The following is a 19,957-nucleotide window of genomic DNA, read 5'->3' on the forward strand; positions in this document are numbered from 1 at the left end:
CAAAGATTACTGCACAAAATAAGAGCTCATTGTGTAAGGGGCAACATATTAACATGGATAGATGGTTAGCTAACAAGAAACATAGAGTAGGTATAAATGGGTTATTTTCAGGTTGGCAAGGTGAGTGGAGTGCCACGGAGATCAGAGCTGGCATGTCAACTATTTACAATTTATATCAATGACTTGGATGAAGGGGCTGAATGTATGGTTGCTAAATTTGCTAAATAGGAGAGTAAGTTGTGAAGAGGACATAAGAAGTCTGCAAAGGGTTATAGATAGATTATGTGAGTGGGCAAAAAATTGGCAGATGGAGTATAAAGTGGGAAAATGTGAACGTGTCCACTTTGGCAGGAAAAATAGAAAAGGAGCATATTATTTAATTGTAGAGAGATTGCAGAGCTTTGCGGTACAAAACTGTTGTCCACATGAATCACAAAAAGTTAGTATACAGGGACAGCAAGTGATTAGGAAGTACAATGGAATGTTGTTGTTTATTGCAAGGTGAATGGCTATCTAAGTATGGGAGATTTGCTACAATTGTTCAGGGTGTTAGTGAGACCACATTTGGAGAATTGTGTACTGTTTTGGTCCCCTTATTTAAAAATTATATAATTGCATTGGAAGCAGTGCTGAGAGTGGTCTCTCAGCTGATTCCTGGGTTGAAGGGGTTATCTTATGAGGAAAGGTTGGATAGGTTGGGTCTGCATTCATTGGAGTTTATAAGAATGAGGGGCAATTTTATTGAAACATATGAGATCCTGAGGTAACTTGACAGGGTAGATGCTGAGAGGATGTTTTCCTTTGTGGGAGAGACTAGAACTAGGAGACACAATTTAAAAATAAGGTGGTCTCCCATTTGAGATGGAGATGAGGTGATTTTCTTTCTCTCAGAGGGTCATTAGTCTGTGGAATTCTCTTCCCTAGTGAGCAGTAGAGGCCGGATCATTGAATATTTTTAAGGCTGAGTTAGATAGATTCTTGACTGACAAGGAAGTCAAAGGATTTAGTGGGTAGAGAGGAAAGTTGAGACCACAATCAACTCAGTCATGATCTTATCAAATGGAGGAGTAGGTTCGAGTGCTACTGATTTGTATGCTCATATGCAACAAATTACCCAAAAGGAGCTGACCCCAATAGCTCTGTTGATTGATTCACTGCGTGTTGTGGTCAATCAGATCCCTGATTTCCGTGAATTAGCTGATCTGCCGCAGTGAGAATTGGGGAAGTTGAATTAGCCTCAGTGCCCTGGTCTATGGGGTAGAAACTCCAGCCAGGTTTGTTGTTTTGTGATGTTGCATTGCTGAAGGCCTTGTTGCTTTTTGTACTTTCTAGCATGGTGTTTTGTATTGTATTGTGTTGCATTGCATAATATAGTATTATAATATAAAGTATTATCCCTCCTGCTTGCCAACCTGACTCAGATCAAAGCACAGAATATAGATTAATCCTGATCTGCATGGCTCAGTACATTAGTTGGCTGAGAGATTAAATGCTTTCAATTTTAATTTAAAAACAGGTGAAAGTATTTGAGATATTATGTTCTTTCTGTTTTTGGATCAATATCATTATATTTCAAGATTAATGAAACAGACCCTATTTGCACAGCCCTATCCAGCACAGTGTTTTAGAACAATGTATCTATTTGATCTGGGTTTGAATCCAATCCTCTCGCTTTCTCATGCTATTAAAAAGCAATGCTCAAATCCTCTGCAAGAGATTTTGATCAAATGTCCAGACGATGGAATACCTCAGACACACAAGTGCTTCATCAATTTGATAATAATTGAGATTGATTTGGTAATTCTCAGCAAGGGTGATGGGGATTCGAAGTGCAAGAATCTAAAAGGTAGCTGCTCATACAGAAAGACTGGACTCAGATTCGGGCTGAACTACATTGTCAGAGGAAGTTTTGACTTGTGCCATGCCTGACTTGATGTTTTCACTCGGGGGAAAATGTTCCAATTCTGGAATGCTGGTATCATTCATTGTGACAACACCTGTAGGGTTTTGAGCATTTATGTCACAACATTTTCACTTATGTTCTATTGGCTTTTGCAGGATTGACAAAGAAGAGAAAAACTTACTCTGGACAAAACGTTCATTCTGCAACAGCTCAAACTGTTTCCTCCCTCTCTTACTGGGCAGTGCACCCAGCCGGGGTTTAGGTTCTCTGCCTGAGATTTATGCAGTACTCAGGAGGTGGAACCTCTCAGCAAACCCTTTAGAGTCACTGGGACTATTGCTTTCAAGGTAAGTCTTGACTTATCTCCCAGTGATTTTCCTCCTACTTATCCGTCATGGAAGTATTCGTCTTTATTTAAAGCTAATGGTTCCCGTCGATTATATTTTAAGAGTTTCATATTTCTACTACACCTTTTATTTTACCGGATCACACACTTAGTACCGGGAGTAGGAAATACAGTGAGTTATAATACTGTCTTTTCACCTTGGGCCTAATAAAAACAGATGGGATAGAAGTCTATTTTCTCTATCATGAAAGGTTCTTGAGAAAAAGGTGTTTGCGTAGTGTCAAGCCAAGTGGGCATAATTCGACAGCGTAAAACTGCCCATAATATCTCAGTTTCAGTCAGGGGGGCTCAAGGATGGCTGTTGTAGGACATAAAAATGTTATATTGGTATAATGTTATGGTGAAGTTAGCATTGAGAAATAGATGAAGCATCTGATGCACTCTGAGTGTGGTGAAACCTGGTGCATACCTTGACTACAAACATTTCAGAAGAATCAGACACCCAGGTTAGATTAAAATAAAAGCAAAGTATTGTGGTGGTGGAAATCTTAAATAAAAACAGAGAATGCTGCAAAAGCTCAGCAGATCTGGCAGCATCTGTGGAGAAAGAAACTATAGTTACCATTTCGAGTCCAAAATGACTCTTCCCTAGAGCTGAAGAGAGGTCTCTTCAGCTCTGAAGAAGAGTTATATGGACTCAAAACATTAAATTTGTTTCTCTCTCCACAGATGCTGCCAGACCTGCTGAACTTTTCCAGCATTTTCTGTTTTAACCAGGTTAGATCATTTGGGTGCTGAATTTTAGAAATCATTAGTGACTGTGAAGAAGATGCATTTGTGATTTTCTCACATTTCCATCTCTGGACTGAAAGCACTAAATATGGTTTTGGTATTTTATACAATTCTGTACACTCAGAATTTCTGTGAATGGATTTTTAAATTAATTGCCTTTGCCCATTTGTTTTTATTAACAAAGTGTCATAATTCTGAGTTAAAGATACCTGTGTGTTAAGTTATTAGACAGAGCCTACAGAACTGGCGTGTCCAACTTGCAACCCTCGGATCACAAGCCTTCACGAAACAATTCATAAACACCATAATTCCAACCTATCTGTGCATATTTGTTTTGTCCTTAGTGATTTGTCATATTTCAGTTTTGTAGACGTCAGCATTTGGAAAGGACTATCGCCTCAATGAGACATGAGTCCTAAATCAGAGAACAGAGATCTGTTCATATCAGCAATTTGAGATGAAAGTGAATTGACGGGAACTTTGTATTAAGCTTTACACATGGGCTCGGAGGCTCTCCAGGAACATAGGCACTTGAGTCAGTCATTCACCCCCTCGAGCCTCTTCCACCATCCATTTAGGTCATGGCTGATCTGTATTTTAAGTCTATCTACCCACTTTGGTTCCAAGGTCCTTAATACCCTTGCCTAATGAAAATCTAACCCACCACCAACCACTGTAGCTTCAATAGCTTTTTGGAGAAGTGAGTTCCAGATTTCCACCACACTTTGAGTGAAGAACTGCTTCCTGACATCATCCCTGAACAGCCCAGCTTTGATTTTAAGGCCCTGCCCCCTTGTTTTGGACTTCCTCACCAGAAGAAATAGTTTCTCTCTATCTACCCTTATGTCTTTATTCATCTTAAACGCCTCAAATAGATCACTCCATAATCTTCTATATTCAAGGGAATACAACCTAATCTATGTACCTGTTCTCATAATTGACTCTTTTTAATTTAGTTTAATATGATATGTACTTTGGCTAGCCATGTAGACAAAAGGCTTGCATCAAGCTGTTGTGGAATTTTTATTTTCATGAATCTCCAAACTGTTTTTGACAGGATAATACACTGTTACCAACAGTTACAGACACTAGAGAGTATGTTAGTGGGAGGAGGATTTGATAGGCAGCCTCACAGCATTATGATTCCAAGATAAACTGATAACAGCTTTCAACATTCCCCAGTAATAGAAATATAAGAAGCCAGTCACCACAGGTAATCAATTTGAGACAATGTTCTGTCAGCAAGGCCTGTTCCTTACTCTGCCCTCCTGTTGTCCACAATTTAGAAAAAAAAACTGGCTTGGCAAATGGGTTTGTAAACACACTACATAATGCCAGACAGGTTGGGTTTAGCACTTGGCAGACGTGACCTAATTCATTTCTTTCAGGGCTCATTGCCACCAACATCACCTGCTTCAGTGGGACAGAATCTTGCCAGTTGCTGGGCTGTGATGCGGGGGAGGGAGGAACTATATTGGCTCTTCATGAAACGTTGCATGGAGATGAGATGACTTCTTTTTGAAACAAAGGGGAAAAGTGCTTTGGTGAATGATAAGATGTGAGGCAAAAAAAGAATTCAGTGAATGCAGTATGGTCAGAAGCACTTATGTTGCTGCCAAAGTTTTACAGAATGAATCTCTAAATAAATAACTTTTTCAATGTACAAGCCATGTTTTGCTCAATGCATTGATTCTGACAGGACTGTAGTAAAGCTATTTATTCATTTGTGCCACAAGCCTGCTCTTGGAAATTAGCAGAGAAACTCATTTTGACTGCTCATGGCTGCAGCCTTCTTAACTGCTGATCAAGAGCATCTTGTGCAGTTACATAGATAGAAACAAACAAAATGTGAATGCTGAATGCCAGCTCAGACTTAGCTCGGCTGAATGATAGGCAAAATTCAGAAGTAGCACCACAGCAATGATGCAGAGGAGTTTTCAATCCCACACATGGGGGAAGAATTTTCTGCTCGGCAAGCAGGGGCAGGGCCCGCTCGCTAAGGTGTAAAATAACACGTGGTGACATTGGGCGTGTGTCACAATGTCACCGCGTATCATTTAGAAGTTCAGTTCAGCGGGCGCGCAGCTGACTCAGCTGCGCATCTGCTGAACTGTCAAAGGCCTATTAAGGCCTTTAACTTTCAATTCAAATAATTTTTGGAGCTGCCCGTCTAACCTTAAGGTTGGCGGGCAGGCGAAGAGCCCAGGTAGCCTTTGCATTTTTCATGGAACCTCATCCACGGGCGGGATGAGGTTTCACAAATTATTTTAAATTTTCACCAAAAATTTCAATTCACATGAGGGGATGTGTCATAAAAAGTTTTCCACCACTTTATTAATCTTTTTACACTTTTAACTTATCTCTCTGAGGCACCTCTGTATGTGCGCGAAAGAGCACACTCCCGACTCAGGGAACCCGCCCCCGCCCGCACAGGGAGCGCTCACCGCTTCCGGGTGCACATCACGCTGGGCGGGCCTCGATTGGCCCACCCACATAAAATTGGGTGCAACAATCAGGTCCGCGCCCACCCCCGCTCAACCCCCCCCGACGGGGAGAAAATTGTCCCCAGGGTATATTAGTGAAGGAACGGAAGGTGCCCCAAGAATGCAGAGGGCAAACAATGTGCCAGGTGAGAAATGTAAAGCATTCAAATAAGAAACACTTGGCATGAAAGTGATTCTGTACGGTACGGTTCAGTCAAATGTGGGAAGCCATGATTAAGTTGTGCAATTAGGGCCGCAGAAGCCTCAGGGATAATTAGCCATCCAAACTGCATGACCAGTAACCATGATTAGCACCACTTATATTTAACAATACTGTTTTAAATGCCCACGAGAATAAAATGCTTTCTCACTCTCTCCCCCATTAAGGAGGGTTTCAGAAGCCCTCTTATATCCTACACTCAAAAAGAGAACCAACAATAGCCACAACAGAGGCAGCTATTAGTTGCCAATTACAACATCACTGGTGGTATATAGTCACCCAGTAGCCTACTGACAATTCAGTGGCTATTAATACACAAATAGTGTGCTCGCCAGTCACTGTAGCTCAGGAGACGAGTGTCTTATATGCAATTGGTCACAAATTTGTGCTGCACAATAAAAAGATGGCAGACTGCAAGATATATTTCAAAAATATTGTTATTCACTGATTTAAGTGCCTGTATTAAGCACATTCGATGTCTTCTTTTTGTATTCGCTCATTTTGACTGTCAAGCTCTGGATGCACCCTGTGTGTACCCCAATTCTTAGTGTCCCCCTATCTGAGTGAGTAGCTATGGTGGATGGCACCTCAGCCACCTGGCAGTGAGATGTGGAAAGTTTGCTTCCTTTGTGTACAACTAATCCTGATATACTTGCGCCAGTGGCAAAGGTCTTCTTTGCTAGCATCAGTGTGGGCTCATTGCTTTCAGAGATTGCTAACACAAGTGACAGGCAACTCCTTCCCCACGCTTGCCACTGCGAAAAGACACCTCTTCATGAACCCCATTCGCCTGTGCTCTCACAGAATACTGGGCACCCAGAAGATCTTTAAACACCACCCTTACATCTATCTGTAACCGGTTCTACAAATGAATTGGAGCCTGTCTGGGTTAATGCTTGGATACCAAAACATGCATAGCGACAGTGGAAGTATTCGTGAGATGCCATGTGCTACATGATGATCACATCTGCAGTTACCATTGGCTTTGCTCCCTTTACATTGATAGATGATAGTGTTGGATAACTCTTTTTCCAACTTAACCATAGCACCTTGTACTGGCATTCATATCAGGGCAAGTGAGCTGAGCAAGTGAGCTTAAGCTCTTTCATGTTATATTCCTTGTTTTGAAAATAATTCCCCTACAGTTTGTGTCCCTCAGGATACACCTGCTGACCTTTCACCACCATAATCTTTGACTTTCTCATCCATATCGCTGTATATTTGCCCCAGTGTATCTTCATTGGGTGATTACTGAATCAGTTCCTTTCTGGCTGTATACAAAAGGCTGTGTGATTCTTGCTCTGTTAGCGGAGTAGATTGGATGTGTGAGCCTATAAGCACACACAGTCATTGAGTATTACATTTTCATTATATGAACCATCAAGCACATATCCACAATCAATGTGCACATTGATACAGCAGATGGTACAAATGAGCGAATATGTGATGAGATACATAATAATTGGCCTGTAATCCCTTGAGTATAGAAGACTGAGGCATGTTAAAAGGATTCACTAGGGAGATACAGAGAAACTGTTCTCCCTCATAAAGGCATCAATAATGAGGGGACATAATCTTAAAGTTAGAGCTCGGGCATTCAGGAGGAAAATCAGGAAGTGCCTCTTCACACAAAGGAGAGTAGAAATTTGGAATTCCCTCCCTCAAAAGGCTGTGGCTACTGGGTCAATTTGGGCTTTCAAGACTGAGATTGATAGATTTTTGTTTAGTAAGGGATGCAGAGCTTAGGTAGTCAAATTAAGTTGAGGTACAGATCTGCCAATATCTAACTGAATGGAGGAGCAGGCTCAAGTAGCTGGATAGCTTCCTTCTGTTTCTAATGTTCCCATGCCTGTGTGGAGCTGCAACCTAGGCTATTGGCAGCGTCCCTCCCCATTAATCCCACAAATGCATGAAGACTGTGATTGAGGTTGATAATACTCCCTATGGGAATTCCTTCCTGCAGAATTTTTCCATTGTCTTCATGACATACGCAGTGCTATTTATATTAGCTGCTATTTTTGCTTCTTGGTTTTCATTCTCAAACAGTGAAACTTCCTTATGACACTTTTGAAGCTCATGTGAAACTTATTAAAATGCCATGCTTCTAAGTTCTCATTGCCTAAACTGGTTCAAGGGTCAAACTCTCCGGTCAAAATAGATCATCCAATTTCGTCATTCCACGCTCAACAAAAGCCTGATCAGTGAAATTTTTTTTTATGAATTTGCCACTAAGTTGTACTCAGTGATTTTGCAAATACAACAATTAATGCTTTTTTTTTTCACCATTGCTAAATTAGTCACTTCAGAAGTGCTAAAGAATCATCATTATATGTGCATTGCGATTGCCTGGGTCTCAGCCATTCCAATTGTCGAGATTGTGTTGCATGAAATCACCACAGCAAAATCTTCTAAACTCACCATCTTGCTAGCAAGCCATGTTCAAGTTTATGCTAAGAGGCAAATCTTTTTTTCCAAAAAAAGAGGAAAATCTGGTCATAAAGAGGCTTCCAAATTTGGCACTTGAATTTTTTTAATATTCATTTACAGGATGTGGGCATCACCGGCTAGGCCAGAATTCATTGTCCATCTCTAATTTCCCTTGAGAAGGTGGTAGTGAGCTGCCTTCTTGAACCACTGTAGTCCATGTGGTGTAAGTACACCCACAGTGCTGTTAGGGAGGGAGTTCCCATGAAATGGAATTAACTTTGTTCTGGGAGTAAAAACATTTGTTAATTTTTGTTTTCAAAATTCAGTTAACAGTTGAATTTAGGGTTGGCTTTAACAGAATATTGTTCCACTGTGACTTGTGTGCTAAGGAACTGTAGTAAGTTCACCCACTGTTTCATTTTGTATCTTCTGTTTTCCATTTGATAAGCTTTTCAGATCAAGAGCTTCGTCGGGCTGCAGTCCAACAGACTGGAACCATACTGGATGATGAGCTGTTAGATTATCTGCCACAGTTAGTTCAGGTAAACAGGCTTTGATATAATATTGCATTATACGGCAGAATTACAACCAAGCCTCACTCTTCTACCTTACGGGGACTTGCAAAGTGGAGCTAGACTTTTGAAAGGTTTCGTAGTTAATACAGCTACTATTGTAGTGTGGGATTTGTAATAGTGTAAAGATTTGGCTCTGCTATGGTGGCCTGATGTGCAAAATACTTAACAAAAATGGCAAACGTAACTAAGGCTACAGCTGTGAATTCTTCTAATAGCTTGATTAATCAGACCTCATCGGATGTTATAGAGACACACTACACGGGAGGGCCCTAGATTTTATCTCTGATCTGTAGAGCTGACCCCAATCTAGCCAGTGCACCACACCTCCATGTCCCAGGACTGAACCAAGCTTCCCCGTGCTGATCTATATTCATTGTGTGCCTGGAGCTGGACTGGGGACAGGATTAGGGTAGGCTGCGATGTTCTCCACTGGCTAAGTTTGCACATTTGAGTGTGATGTCAAAGAGTAATCAATAACCATGGCTCAGCAGGAATTGGGAGCCATGAAGAGTGGGGGTGAGCTGTAGATGCTGAACATTTTACCAGGTTAGTTTAGTGCATTTTGCTGCTACTGTGATGTTTGCTGCAGACCATCACCCTCTTGTGCATGTCAGTGTCGTGCCTGTTTGTAAACATGTGCTCATGGTGGAAAATCACGTTATTAATAGAGACAGCACCATCCACAGGGTAATGAAATATCTAGTCACAATGCTACAATCATCATTTTGAGGTAGATACAGGAGCAGAGGGACCTGGAGGTGCATATTTGCAAATATTTTCAGGTGGCAGGGCAAGTTGTTCAAATGGTTAAGAAAGTGTATGGGCTGCTTTGTCCTGTTATAGGAGTATTGAGTACAAAGACAAGTCATGTGAAGCCTATATAAATCTTTGGTTAGGCGCCAGGTGGGGTATTGTATATAACTCTGAGCACCACAACTTATGAAAGATGCCAAGGCTTTGGAGAGGATGCCAAGGAGGTTTACCAGGCTCGAGGAACTTCAGTTATGTGAAGGGATTTGAGAAGCTGAGGTTGTTCTCCTTAAAGCAAAGAAGATTAAGAGGGGAATTAGTAGAGCTATTCAAAATTATGAGCATTTTGATAGGTGTAAACTATTCTGCCTGGCAAGCGGGCTGGTAGAAATCATAGACTTAAAATAATTGGCAAAAGTGCTAGAGAGGATATGAGGAGATATTATTTCACACACTGGGTTATTATGATATGGAACATATTCCTTAAAAGGATGGTGGATTCCAATTCCTTAGGTACTTTCAAAAGGCAAATTGGACATATACTTAAAGAGGACTAATTTACAGGGTTGTGGGAAAATTAAATTGAACAGGTCATAGGTCATATAGAAACCTATAAAATTCTTACAGGACTAGACAGGGTAGATGCAGGAAGGATGTTCCTGATGGCTGGGGATTCCAGAACCAGGGGTCACAGTCTGAGGATACGGGGTAGACCATTTAGGATCAAGATGAAGAGAAATTTCTTCACCCGGAGAGTGGTGAGCCTGTGGAATTCATTACCACAGAAAGTAGTTGAGGCCAAAACATTGTATGTTTTCAAGAAAGAGTTAGATATAGGTCTTGGGACGAAAGGGATCAAAGGATATGGGGAGAAAGCGGGAGCAGGCTGTTGAGTTAGATGATCAGCCATGATCATAATGAATGGCGGAGCAGGCTCGAAGGGCCAAATGGCCTACTCCTGCTCCTATTTTCTATGTTTCTACGTAGGTCTTTCAAAGAGCCAACACAGACACATCAGGCCAAATGGCCTACTTCTGTGCTGTATGATACTACAATTCTATCGGAGTGTGGGCAGGCTTGATGGACTAGCTGATATTTACAGCCCCTCATTTTCATAACCTCGTATATTAATTAAAGTGGTTAATCTCTACAGGAAAATATGAGGAATTACATTGATAACCAATAAACAATCACGTACATAGCACCCAAAATAAAATTTGTGAATGTGAGTGCAAGAATGTAGCCATTTTAAGAGCCATGAAAAATTTTCATTGAGTGATCTCTAAAGTGGTTGAATACATTCCATGCAGATTATAAATTATTAGCAATGTGTTTGTTTCTTCTAGTTTTGAGGTCACTTTTGTAGCTCCAACTGATTTCCTATTTGTGACAATGCATATCTTGCATTTCCTGACCACCTTGCAGTCCATCACACAGATCACACGGAAACAATACAGAGGCGGAAGACACACCAGTGAAGTGAAGCCTTCGAGTAAATTATCTCCCCAGTTAAATACGGCACAATAACTACAACAGCTTGCATTTTTATAGTAACTTTAACTTAGCAAAATATCTCATGGCACTTAGCAGCCGTTGCTATTAAACAAAATTTGACACCAAGTGATATAAGGAGATATTAGGAGAGGTGGCCAAAGTCAGGGAATTTAAAGAGGGTCTTAAAAGAGGAGAAGTAGAGAGGTTTTGGATAAGAAATCCAGAGCTTAGGGCTAATTCCAGGAGGTGGGTCTCCAGCAGGTTTGGCACTCAGGGAGAATGTATCTCTGGAAGTCACGGGCACATAACTTGTGATAGCCCATGATCCCTTCTTTCCTGAAAGCACTGAATCACAGAATCATCATTTGTTACCCCAGATATGACTATTCCATTGCTCCTCTGGCTAGCCCGGCCCCCGCACCCTCCATAAACTTCAGCTTATCCAAAGCACAGACCATCCTATCCTATCTCATACTAAGCCCTCATCACCCAACGCCTTTGTGTTCACTGACCTATATTATCTCCTGACCCAGCAACACCTTGATTTCAAAATTCTCATCCCTGATTTCAAATCCCTCCATGGCCTCACCCCCTTCATATCTCTGTAATGTCTTCTAGCTCTACAATGCTCCTGCATTTCTACGTCCCTCTAACCCTGACCTCTTGCTCCACTATTGCGACCATGCCTTCAGCTGCTTAGGTCCCAAACTCTGGAATTCTTTTCCCAAAATCCACCTCTCTACTTCTCCTCCTTTAAGACACTCTTTAAATTCTCCCTCTTTGGTCATCACTCCCAATATCTCTTCATGTCGCATGGTGTCAATTTTTTTTTAATAGCTCGACTGCTAAGTGCCTTGGGATATTTTGCTAAGCTAAAGGTGCTATAAAAATGCAAGCTGTTGTGGTTATTGTGCTGTATTTAACTGGGGAGATAATTCACTTGAAGACTTCACTGGCCTGTCTTCCATGCCTGCAGAAAAATAAACTGAAATGCAAGCTAAATAAAACTTCAATTTTTATCATATTTTATACCATGCTCTTGTTGAATACTTGAAAGTAAATCTCCTTAATATGGGATTACTGGACCTGCGATAAGAAATGATTTGAATTTGAAGTCTTGAAAGTCATTTAGGCTCTCAGCAGTTTTCTATTCAGCAGCTCACCAGCAAGTTAATTGGTATTAAAGTATAGTCAAAAACAAACTAACATTCATTATCAAAATATGCCTTCTAGGAACTGCAGTGAGACGGTGGATAATCCATTAAACTGGAATATTAAATAATACTACTACCCTTCAATGTTACATGCAATATGTTTCCACTGTTGCATTTTTAAGTTTAGCATCTTCAATTTGTTGACTGTCTTGTGTCTGTAATCCCCTATGAATTGCTGATTAAAAAACTTACTGACTTCTGGATATGCATCAACAATAGTCATCAATAATCTTAACCTTGTGCTAATGTTTGGTCACTGGTAATCTTAACCTTGTGCTAATATTTGTCCCTGTTTACACAAAGGTACAGATTAATAAATGCCTGCATTGCACATTATAATTCATGGTCGCATAGAATCTTCACTTGGGTAGGCAGGGAGAAGGAGTATGACAATAACAGGAGGAATGAATCATAGATATATGTTGGAAGCCTTTCTGTGACCTTATGCTGACAGGCACGTGAATAGACACTGGCAGGTTGTGCCCCGGAGGCATATCTCCATTTTGCCATATCAGAATTTCACCCTAGATCGTTTTGAATAATAAATGGAGGTCTGATTTTTTAGCATCTCTGTTTAACACTTTAAAGAGGATGCAGGGTGCCTTTGACAAACTCTGAATTGCTGTTTATGAGTGACTGACAGAAAAAAATATGTCAAACACACATGGAGCCTTAGTTTGGCCCTGTGCGTTGATGATCATGAATTTCAGTCATAGGTTCACTTACAAATTGCTAATCATGAACCCTAAAGTTTCTGATGTGAATTGTAACATGTATCAATATTGGGTCATGTTAGTGACTGAAATTTGAAATGCAGACTGGTAAATTGTGTAGAATGCAATGATCCATTTTTAAAAGCCTATTCTACTTTCAACAGGCAGTAAAGTTCGAATGGCATCTTAACAGCCCTCTTGTGGAATTTTTACTTGATCGTTCAATCAGGAGTATTCGAGTAGCACATCAGTTATACTGGTAAGCTTGTGTAGGGATATTAGCTTCTCCTTTCTGATTCAGGGTCAACCATAATTGAAGGCTCCAACAAGTATTGATGAAAAAAGAGACATGCTGTCAAAGCTTTTTGTCTTGCACTCATCAGGACAGACTCATGAGAATACCAAACCTCAAAAGGGAACAAAAAATTATATTGCATGAGAAGAGAGTGCTGATTGGTTGGCAATTGATTGAATTAAAACAAAAGCTTGGCAGTTGACTGTTCCCTGGTGCATTCTCCATGCCAATGCCTCCCCCAATCAGAGTCTGCTATCTGTCTCGCATGTTTCTAAAAAAAACTAGTTAACAAAAAATCTAAACTCTTTGTAATAAAAACAGAAAATGCTCGAAAACTCAGCAGGTCTGGCAGCATCTGTGGAGAGCTCTGAAGACAAGCCATATGGTCTCAATACATTACCTGCTGAGTTTTTCCAGAATTTTCTGTTTTGATTGCAGATTTCCAGCATCCGCAGTATTTTGCTTTTGAACTCCTTAAAAGTTGTCATTCTTGAGAGTAGTCAACTTTTGACTAACTCACTAGTTAGGCCTTACCTGGAGTATTGTTTCGAATTCTGGGCGCCACACTTCAAGAAGGATGATGGCCCAAATCTTCTGATACAGGGAGGGGCCTCCGACTCAACTATGTCGCTGATGCCTCTTGGGACCTTGAGGAAGTCAAAATGTGCGCACATCCGCGGCATTTATACAGGAAGTTTAAAGTTCCAATTGCTGGTTTTACCCTGCTGGGCGTTCTCTGTGATTCCAGTGACAGTGGGGTCAGATGGCCACAGCCATGGAGACGTGGGCTGTTTGCATTTTTCTTTCCCTGGCTTTTACACGGATTTACATAGAGTTTTTCATATCAGGCATAAAACCAGTGAACCTCAAAGTAAATCAGCTGGAGCGTCAAAGCGCTCCAGAACCCACAACAATAATCATCCCCATCCCAGCAATGTTAACCACACCACCCCCCACATCTTCCCAGCAATATTCACCTCCCTCCTGGCAATGTTCACCCTCCTCTCCCACCCCGGATAGTTTCAGCGCCTCCTGGGGGGGTATGTACAATATCAAGGGGATGAGGGGTGTTGAACAGTTTTGGGGGTGAGAGAGGAATGAACGATTTTGGGGGTGAGAGAGAGGAATGAACACTCTCAGGGGGTGAGGAGGGGGTTAGCACTGTCAGTGGAGTGAGGGGGTGAACGATGTCGGGGTGAGGGGGGTGAACAATGCTGGGGTGAGGGGCACGTTAGCACTGTCAGTGTGGTGAGGAGGTGAACATTGTCGCGGTGAGGGGGGTTAGCACTGTCAGTAGGGTGAGGGGTGAACGATGTCGGGGTGAGGGGGATTAGCACTTGGTGGGGGTGAGGGGATGGACATTGTCATGGTGAGGGGGCGTTAGCACTGTCAGTGGAGTGAGGGGGTGAACAATATCGGACCTGGGGGCAGTTAGCCATGTCAGTGGGGCGAGGCTGTGCAGTGTTGGGGTTGACGGCTCCATTTAAAACAATGTAAGTCAATGAACTGAAGACAGACCTTAAGGACCATGTCTCCTGTTCATGATGAGGAAATGGAGCCAGGTTGTAATTCAATTACACTTGACAACTTGACCCCTGACTGTGTTCGCCCCTACATCCCTAGTGGAGCTGACATCGGACGGTGCAAAGGCTCCAGCATAAAATGGCAATTGGACAGTTTAAATCACAGTTGGATGCATCCTTTTCACATTCTGAGAAGTTCTGGGTCATTAAGGCCTTAAAGAGGGTGAAGGGGAAAGTTACTAGAATGATGATCAGGAATGATGGAGTTCAGTTATGTGAGGGGACTGGTGAAGCTGGAGTTTTCTCTTTAGAGGTGAGAAGGTTAGGGAGGGATTTAATAGCTGTGTTCAATATTCTGAAGGATTTTGATAATGAATGAGGAGAAACTGTTTCCACTGGCAGAAAGGTCGGCACCCAGAGGACGCAGATTTAAGATAACTGGGGATAGAAAAGAATAAGGAAGGAATGGTAGATTTGAATGAGAAAAGATGGGAGGAGGTTTGAGCGGGGCATATACATTCCCATGAACTGGCTGAGCCAATGGCCTGTTTCTGTGCTTTATATGTATATCCTGTGTAATCGTATATATCAAGGAGATTTTTTTTTTACACAATGAGTTGTTATGATCTGAAATACATTGCCTGGAAGGGTGGTGGAAGCAGATTCAAAATTAACTTTCTAACGGGAATTGGACATACGCATGAAAAGGAGAAAGCTGCAGGGATATGGGGCAAGATCTGGGAAATGGGACTAATTTGATAGCTTTATCAAAGAGCCAGCACAGGCACAATGGGCCAAATGGCCTGCTTCTGTGCTGTATATTTCTATGATTCCTGATAATCCAAAGTTGCTATTCATGCTTTACAAATAAGTTTTCAAACAATTTGAATAAAGTGACTTTGAATCCCATCCAGTAAGTTCACCAGAAACAGGGATGGTTCATTTTGGCCACAGCACTCCAATGGAATGCTTTATCAGTGCAATTCATTTTCTCTCAAGGCAGTTTGGGTTGTCACATACCATTGGAATATGATAATCCATTCACCTGTCTTCATAGTAACTAAAGTAGTAAAGGCTCTGTTTTTCTTTCTTACGAGCAATTGTTTCTCGCTAAACACTCATCTTTTACAAATTGTTTACTAAATATTCTGCCAATTGACTGTGAATGTGTAGAAATTCCAGGCTGAATATTCACAACATATAAGGTGCACTTTGAAGAGCAAGGGTTAGATTGTGCCTCTGCATTAGGTCTGCATCTGCTCAGCAGTGCAAATAGCACCCGAATGGAGAAGCTGCAGTAGAAAGGGTTCAACTGTCAGCTGTGGCTCAGTTCATAGCACCCTCGCCTTTGAATCAGAGGGTTGTGGGTTCATGTCCCACTCCCGGAAACCAAGAACTGTGATTGTACTCGAAAGAGTTGCAATCTGTGACTGTTGATAACTCGAAAAGATTTTTTTTAGAAAGGGTTCAACATTGGATGTCTTCTATACCTGACCATGAACCCAATGGAAGAGTTAAAAAGAGCACCACTTCACGAGTGGTCCAAAGCCAGCATGCTGCTTCCTGGGCTTTCCCACTGCGCTCCCCCCAGACCCAATCAAGCAACGACTCCCACTGCAGGCAGATGGTGTATCTCCCTGAAATGGCATCAAGTTGACCTCTCCACTCGCATTGTGAGCTGATGCTTAATCTAAGGGGCTGAATTTGAGGGCGTTCTTTTTAACTGTTGACAGCGCCCAGGCAGTATGTGGGGAGCTTATCCAAACTCATTGCATGGCACCACAGGGCAGGGGCACATTTCATTCCAGTGACATGAAACAGCTCAGAAAACGTTGTGGCTTGAAGTGTTTGCAGGGTTTTTCCTGTGAATGGGACTGCCCATTGGTGGTGATGTTAACTTCTGGTGATTGTATAAAATGGCCGAGATTAAGTTGAATTGGGTTGGTGCCAATCTCTGCCCATTATCATTTCCATCAAAGTCAATTGTAGGGAAAAGCATCCAAGTAGTGAAAATGGACAGATTAATCAATAAGGCCCACTTTATAATATAGTTCAAAATGCTCCCCATATGAAGCCTGTGTTGGAGATAACCCAGAGTACACATTCACATGAAACCTGGTAGAATTTCAACAGCCAGTGTGCCAGGAAAAGGCCACTTTTCTTCTGCCTGCTCCAATTGATCGTTCTTTTCATGCTGTTTAATGCTCCATTACTATATGAACTGCCATCCAGATCAGTTTGCAGCCAGCAAAATGTGACAGGCAAGCTTGGGGTATTGTTGAAAACTAGCACAGTTAAGAAAACCTCTCCTTTCCGAACCAAGTCTAGATAGTTGAGAATAGGCTTCACAGCTGACCAGTCATGCAGCTAATGATAAAAGACACCGAGGTAAAGCTTCATTCGGCAATATAAATGTGGTGCCTACTGGAGGTTGGAATTGGAAGATTGATGCTTTATACTTGGAACACTCAGTACTATCTGCTCCACTTGCTTTCAAGCTTTGTAACAGTCTGTAACAGATCCCCAGACAGTAGAACAATCTTTTATTTAGTGTTTATATGCTGGATAAGGGCCCAGATGCTGTTTAATCAGCTTGTTTATATTCCACAGCAGCTGGAGCAATATAAAAATACGCATGCGCAATTTTGCATGTGCCCCATTGAAGTTAAGTTACAGATTGCAGCTCCAGCTGTTATAACCTCTCCTGATGTTTGTGTGTAAAACTGTTTTCCTCCCCCCTTCCCCTTCCCTCTCTACGCTTCTTTCAGAAATCAACACAGTTATTTCTCACTCTTACGAGAAAAGGGAGATTGAGCAAATATTATTGGAAGATGTGACATCGCAGTCTAAGAGTATATGATCTCTCCAGTTAGCTAGTATGGAACAAGTAGGAGGATATACTTGAAGATGGGTAGACTCAAAGGAAGACACATGGTGAAGCTTAGGAAAAGGGAAAGAATGACTTTTGGGTTGCCGATAAAATTAAAGAATCGTCTGGTACAGACAATGGGCTGAATGGCCTCCTTCTGTGCTGTCATCATTCTGTGACTCTATGATTCAATCATCCTGCACTGATAATTCTTTTCAGCCCATGTGCCAGCTTCTTAATATTAGAGCATCAGCTTTTTCATCTAGTGATACCAGGGACAGTGCAGGAAAATGGTGTTAAAGTAGAAGATCAGCCATGACCTCATTGAATGGCAGAGTGAGCTCGAAGGGCTGAATGGCCTACTCTTGCTCCTATTTCTTATGTTCCTTTTTCCACTGAGATTGGAGGTTGGCAGAAGCAGACATATCAGTCGAAGGGTAGAAACCACCTCCCAAACAAATTCACAGATAACCAGTAAGGTACTAAAATACAGTTCTCTTTCAAACTTTTAATTTTCCTGGTGATTCTGGATGCACCCAGCTGTCATCTTATTTACCTATTAATGCCAAGTTTCTTCCAGATTGGTTGCAGATGTGTTTTTTTATTTAAAAGGAATGATCCCTGGTGTGATTAATTGAGCATTCCTGTCACATTGCCTGGATTTGAAAATTAAATAGGGAGTGGGGTTAGAATGGTGACTAAGTTTTATTTAATTTTTAAAATTGCATTGCGATAGTTGAATATAGGATTTAGACTACAGGATTATTGTGATGTGTGATTGTAGGTGAGATGTCATAGCAATTGCATTGCACATTTAAAGTAGTAAAGCATTGCAGGAGCATCATCATACAGAAATTGACACTTGGCTAAAGAACAAGGTATTAGGACAAGTGGCTAAAAGCTTGGTCAAAGGTTTTGAGGGGTGTCTTGCAGGAGACACGGGTAAGACAGGCAAGTGAGTTTGAGGACGGTATTCCAGAGTTTAAGGCCAATCGAGTCATGGCCACTGGTGGCAAGGAAAAGGAATTGGCGTGTACGAGAGGTCAGAACTAGAGAAATGCAAAGTTCTCCGATGGAACTAGAGGAGATTAGAGATGGAGAGGGGCGAAGCCACGAAGGTGGGATTCAAACACGAGGATGAGAATTTTAAAGCTGAGGTGTTTGTGGATCGGGAACTAATACAAGTCAGTGATTACACAGCTGATAGGTTTGCTGGACTTGTTACTTGGCTTAATTCTTTAATGGTATGAACTGAGTTAATTCTGTTTAAGCATTTCTCTTTATTACCATGCAGTAACTGCAGGAAGAAAGCCTGAACCATCCATATTAGAGCAGTCAGTAGCCACGGAGTATGGTGAAGAGTTGCATTAGGACACATGGGTCATGTGTGACTGGGAGCTTTACATTTCCTCCTCCAGCATCTTTTTCTGCCAATCCTGCTTTTATACCCTTTTGGCGCAATGATTGTTGTTTCCAGCTTGAAGCAATGGACCTTTTCATAAGTGAAGCATAGCCTGGAAAATTCACTCAAATAAAAGCTATCCATGCCTGTGTATTTTAAAAGAGGTGTTAATTCACATCTTTTAAATGGGTTTGTGGCTCAATTAAACTTGGGGACAGAGGAATGTCGCATAAATGCTTCATACACCCTTGCACCAATCAGCAGCAGTCATTTCCAGCCTCATGTATTTTGGGGTTTTGTCAGCATTAAGAAGATGTTTATGCCCCATTATCAAAGCTCTCCACGATACTGATGCAGCATAAAACTTAATCAGGAAATTCCCTGCTCAACCAACCTTTGCCATTGAGTCCAAGAAGGGGACAGATGGCAATTATTGTCATGTGAAATTATTTTTGGTGTGAGAGACTCTGAAATGGTGTGAAATGAAATCAAATAAAGCATGAAATCAAAACTTCCTGGAAAATAAGGTCAAGGTTTTCCACCACTGCAAACGCTAGCCCACGATTTTCCATCCCCATTCACTTTTTATGGAGGGAAAGTTGTCACTTGGCAAGCTCAGGAGCTAATTAAAGCTAATAGACAAGTATACAAGGTAATCAAAAAGACCATTGCAACATAGGAACAGGAGTGGGCCATTCAGCTTGTCATGCCTGCTCCACCATTCAATTAGATCATGGCTGATCAACTGCCTCAACATCACTTTCCCATGCTATCCCCATATCTCTTGATGCCATTAGTCTCCAGAAATCTATCAATTTCTGTCTTGATCATGCTCAATGATTGAACTTGCACAGCCTCCTGGGGTAGAGAATTCCAAAGATTCACCACCCTCGAAGTGAAGAAATTCCTCCTCATCTTAGTCTTAAATGGCCTACCCCTTATCCTGAGATT

At 41.6% G+C, this 19,957-nt stretch overlaps 1 protein-coding gene across 1 annotated transcript in view; it reads left to right on the forward strand.

Annotated features, from left to right (window-relative positions):
• Window positions 1-19,957, forward strand: part of LOC144687974 (phosphatidylinositol 3-kinase C2 domain-containing subunit gamma-like) — a 232,986-nt gene that overhangs the window by 112,692 nt on the left and 100,337 nt on the right. The window contains exons 16-18 of the mRNA XM_078554634.1: window positions 2,059-2,250; window positions 8,620-8,713; window positions 13,082-13,176. Coding sequence (XP_078410760.1) covers window positions 2,059-2,250; window positions 8,620-8,713; window positions 13,082-13,176 — 381 coding nt within the window. The remainder of the gene's footprint in view (window positions 1-2,058; window positions 2,251-8,619; window positions 8,714-13,081; window positions 13,177-19,957) is intronic.

The sequence above is a fragment of the Cetorhinus maximus genome, chromosome 12 (genome assembly GCF_964194155.1).
Source record: "Cetorhinus maximus chromosome 12, sCetMax3.hap1.1, whole genome shotgun sequence".
Classification (NCBI taxonomy): Eukaryota; Metazoa; Chordata; class Chondrichthyes; order Lamniformes; family Cetorhinidae; genus Cetorhinus; species Cetorhinus maximus.